This window comes from Penaeus japonicus, unplaced genomic scaffold, assembly GCF_977035675.1.
Source record: "Penaeus japonicus unplaced genomic scaffold, GWHDUDI00000001_assembly GWHDUDI00000023, whole genome shotgun sequence".
Taxonomy (NCBI): Eukaryota; Metazoa; Arthropoda; class Malacostraca; order Decapoda; family Penaeidae; genus Penaeus; species Penaeus japonicus.
Genome location: NW_028234425.1, coordinates 34,168,567 through 34,173,566, shown reverse-complemented (window position 1 = coordinate 34,173,566; position 5,000 = coordinate 34,168,567). Strand labels below are relative to the sequence as shown.

The following is a 5,000-nucleotide window of genomic DNA, read 5'->3' as shown; positions in this document are numbered from 1 at the left end:
CTTTAGATTTAGATTTTGATATGTTTATTCATACTATATACATTGTATACACATGAATAGGCATAGGAACTATGCCTAGATGATTTGTACAGTTCATGTTAGATTCTGAGACATACACTGTTGGTAAAGCAGATATTACTGTGACCCTGTCAATCAATAAGCTAGGGCAAAGCTATACATAAGACATAGAAGTGCATGTATATCACTCCAGAGAGGCCTTGCAATTTTATCTATTACAGGCAAAGTCCTTGTGTTTACGTAATATATCTGATAAAATGTGATGTTTATCCCAATAAAGCCACTGGTTTTCACTCGAAGCTATCCAAAATCACGTTATAAATGGCCAAAAAAATACAAATTACAGCCTAAAAAAGGCCACAACGTGAGAGAAAAACCTCTCGTTAGAAATATCTAACAAATGCAAAACCTCGCCATAGATCCACAACCTAACAACAAACGAAATCTAAATCCAAACAACAAACACCTTACCGAGCCGAGGCCCCCCCGAGCCGACGCCCCCCCGAAAAGCTATTAATACGGGGTTTCGCTGGGTTTCTCCAAGGGCGCTGTGGGGTTCATGACAGGTGCAGAGGTACTGGAGGAGTGAGCCACGTCATGGATAAGGGCAACCTTCTCTACTCCGATGATGTTGCTGAGCTGCAATGATGGGAGAGGTGGAGGGAGGTTTGGGTACGAGAAAAATAATTTATCATGTTTTTTTTTTTTATCTTCTTCTTAATTAGTGAAAATGGACAAGAAATCTATCTTCTTATCTTTACTTTGGTTTTCTCCTTTACTATTTCACCGTTAACGTTTTGTACTCTGTGGAATTCAAATTTTAGTTATTGTCATGGTAGCCCCTCTATCCCCTACGCTCTGTCTTTCTATCTGTCTGTCTCTCATGTCTTTTTCTCTGTCTATCTGTGTGTGTGTGTGTGAGAGAGAGAGAGAGAGAGAGAGAGAGAGAGAGAGAGAGAGAGAGAGAGAGAGAGAGAGAGAGAGAGAGAGAGAGAGAAAGAGAGAGACAGAGACAGAGACAGAGACAGAGACAGAGACAGAGACAGAGACAGACAGAGACAGAGACAGAGACAGAGATAGAGACAGAGACAGACAGAGACAGAGACAGACACAGACAGAGACAGAGCCAGACAGAGATAGAGACAGAGACTAAGAAATAGAGAGAGAGAGAGATACATATATACAAATACAACATCGATTTACTTATGAAACTTTACCGCCCCTCCTTTTTCTCCTCCTCTCTCTCTCTTTCCCCTACTTTACCTGCCTCATGAAGCTGGCCAACCTCGGGTCGCTGTTCTGGATGCCCATCTGCTGCAACAGCAATTTCATCTCTTCAGCGCTTCGCAGGAGAGAGCTCTGGCGCTTAGACTTGAGTACTTTTGTGATGAAGTTGGCCACTGTCGCCCAGTAGGCAAGCCCGGCCACCATCCATACGGTCACGTAGGTTTGGTACACGTACAGTTCCCAGCCTTTCATCTCCGTTCCTAGGGGAGAAGACAATTGTACACGCAGTCTGTCTCTGTCTCTCTCTGTCTCTCTTTATTTTTCTTATTCTTTCTTTCTTTTTCTTTCTTTCTCTCTCTCTCTCTCTCTCTCTCTCTCTCTCTCTCTCTCTCTCTCTCTCTCTCTCTCTCTCTCTCTCTCTCTCTCTCTCTCTCTCTCTCTCTTTCTCTACATTTACTCTTCCAATGTTCCTTGCGTGCTTCTATATCTATCTGCAACATGATTTCTGACTATCATCTAATCTGTGTTTCAGTGGAATTCAGTCGTTTTAATAATCACCCTTTTCTGTCCAGTCCCTTCATAGAATGTTTCAAACGAGTCGCGGTACCACATAGCCACATAAAAGTTTTCCCTTATTAGACAGGTGACACGTGCCCACAGCTGTCGGTGTGGTTTAGAGGGTCTGTTTTCTCCTCGTAGTGCCGAGGTCGAACGTGCATGCCACGAGCGGCGATGCCAAAAGCAAAGTCTGGCAAGGGCACCATCTTCGCCTCAAATAGGGGAATCCTCAGGCATAAAATGAGATCGCCATCACAACAAATCTCCACGCTAGTCTTGCAAAGCAGTGTCTAGATCAACACAGAGCCAATTTTACGATTTTTTTTTTTTTTTTTTTTTATCAGGGGAGTTTAGGCTTCTCCATAAACTGCCATCTAATCCAAGTTTCATTGTTAGACAGGAAGACTAAAGAGAGCTTCTTTCAGTTATAAGTTAGACTCAGGCAGTGGTTGATCATTGCATCTGTTTTACTAACCTAATGCGCCTCACCATGAGGATGTGAGGAATTTGCACAAAAAGTATACGGGATATTAATGATTCATTGAAAGGGACTGCATCACTCAAAATGGCCCTCGAAAGCTAGGATTTTTTTTTTATTTTTTTATCCAGGAGGCTGCACTGCCTAATAACTGCATTTCTCACCAATGATTCGAGGCCAACTGCCAGGATTTAGACAGTGACAATTTCATACGTGTAGGGAAAAGACTATATACTCTAGCCTCACATGCAAAGAGGAGAAGCCAAAGCTATATCGCCAAGTCACGTGGAATCCCTCTTCGTATTTAACTAGACCTAAATATTCAAATCAATATCTTTTTCAACTGAAACAACACTGCAGTGTAAGAATAGACGATAAACAGCCATGTATGCAATGCACCCAAGGATTCATAAGGCTTCATATCCCTTATTAAGTCTAAAATTAAACACAAAATAATCTGCTTTACCGGTCACGAGGTCTCCAAAGCCAATCGTGGTGAGAGAGATGATGGCAAAATAGACTGCATCCAGGTACGACCAGTGTTCAACGACCATGAAGATCACGGCCGGGATGAAGACGAACACCACAAAGCCGATGGCGATGATGACTGAGGTGCAGAGGGCGATGGTCATCCTGCACTGCTGCTTCTTCGAGTCCAGCTGGAACGGAATGGCGAGGGTGAGGCTTTGCGCGAGTCGGGGATGAGTCGCGGGCGGCGAGGCGGACGCAAGAACACGGAGTACCAGATCCCGAACACAGCTATTTGAAGTATATTGCGTGGCCGTTTTCCTTCACTTGATCTTTTCCGCGTCTTGAAGAAAGTTTTACCTTCATTCTGCTTACATTTATAATTTATAAATGCACAAATGAAAAATATTCATGGTAAGATAGTCTTGAAAGAGGGAAATATGTCCACCAATTGAAGTTTTATTCTATTTATTTTTTTCAAATACATTCAATCGCAATCACATATTTATCACATATTTGTGTATTATTAATTATCAATTATCTAATTATCTATTTTAAGGCATGCTGATGTAAACTATACATATTTATGTATATGTATGTATAAAACGAAGAAATTAAAAAAGTAAAGATTTCTTTGATAGAAAAAAAGGATCAATATAAGGGCGCAGTTGACGTGTCGTGGTGGCAGGGCGAGGGTCGGTCACGTGGCCCGGCCTGCCTGCCTTGTGGATTAACTCGGCAAAAAAAGAAGGCATGAATAGCGATATTAACTGGCAGACAATGGAGGTCGTGGAATGAAAATAACTTTCCTTTTGGTATGGAAGGGGAAGTAGGACAGGTCTGGAATTCGACGGTGTTATTCCTGAGTGCCAAACTGAAGAAGGAAGTTACCCTGAGATGGTTCCTATATGTACTGGTTTATGGTGATGGTGAGTCATTTGATTAGCACATTTTCATTATGGATATCCTGTTACCACTGCTATGCTGCTATTGCTACTATAGCTATCAAAGTCACTATAATGATACTGAACCCCTGTAAGCAGGATAATTATGATACTGAGGATAACAGAAGCAGGTACAATTATCATCATTATCTACTGTTTCCCGTCTTTGTTTTCACACTTTGTGAGTTGGACGACAAGAATAACAATAATAGTAATACCAGTAATATTTTTGACAAAAGAAACGAAACAAGATATGTAGTATTAATATATAACAAACATAATTATTTTTATAAAATGCAATGGTAACAAGGATGATAATAAAGAAACCTATTATTAAAATTACCACTATCAAAAGCAATAGCAGTGGTACCAGCATCACTAAATAACCACTAAGATTTCATAAATAACATGCATAAGGTCATGCAAATATACAAAAAATAGGTAGAAACACACCCATTCTTTCTATCGTTGTTCATCAGCACAATATAAAGAAGAGGACCAATGAAAAAAAAATGCATGCTGATAACAGTTTCCCTGCAATACTTTTATCATAGTCATTATTGTTTTAAAACCTGGACTACGAAAGGCATCTTAGAAACATGACTAGTAATATAATTTTGAATGTCAAAGTAAAAGTTTATGACTGTCAGTTAATATGCACCTGGCGTTGACACCATAACATATAATACTTGTTTGATTTGTTAACGCCGACGTAAAAAGGCAGAGAGAGAGAGAGGAATCGATTAAAAGAAGGCGAAAAAGGAAAATGTGAGAACAAAACTCGCAGGCACCACGCCACGCGAAACCAATAGTAGGCTAATGCCGCCCAGGCGCCCACAAGGGCCTCGACGGATAAACAAATTTAATGCAATCCACAGACATTACGACAGACAAATATTACTTCGCTGTACTCTGGCCTACACCAGCCGAAGTATTTACTCGTGAGAGGACGTGAATGAACAAGACTAACATCATCCAAGTCTACATCTGCTCCTGCAATGTGTATGTATTTACTGGTTACCTTCCGATCTTTTAGTATGATATCATGCATTATTACAATCCCTAGTATTGTAATGGATGATGTTAATGTTGATTGTAACCATGCAATAACATATTTCAGCTTTCGACCACTTTTAAGACAGCGGTATCAGTCATGCAACCGGAGTAGTTTCCACGGCAACAAGAATTACAATTGGATCACCTTAAATCATCTGATTATTTACCTAACAGAAAAGAGGGAGGAGAAAGAACATTGACTTTGTATGCGAGTTGATTTCAATATCAGACACTACTAACCTTTGCCTTAA

The 5,000-nt window shown here is 40.5% G+C and overlaps 1 protein-coding gene across 1 annotated transcript in view; it reads right to left on the bottom strand.

Annotated features, from left to right (window-relative positions):
- Positions 1-5,000, bottom strand: part of LOC122256941 (open rectifier potassium channel protein 1) — an 18,591-nt gene that overhangs the window by 1,175 nt on the left and 12,416 nt on the right. Inside the window, exons 4-7 of the mRNA XM_043021928.2 lie at positions 4,990-5,000; positions 2,748-2,940; positions 1,282-1,505; positions 490-657 (exon numbers count right to left, since the gene is read on the bottom strand). The exon at positions 4,990-5,000 is cut by the window's right edge and continues 135 nt beyond it. Of these exons, the coding sequence (XP_042877862.2) occupies positions 532-657; positions 1,282-1,505; positions 2,748-2,940; positions 4,990-5,000 (554 nt within the window). The 3' untranslated portion in view covers positions 490-531. The remainder of the gene's footprint in view (positions 1-489; positions 658-1,281; positions 1,506-2,747; positions 2,941-4,989) is intronic.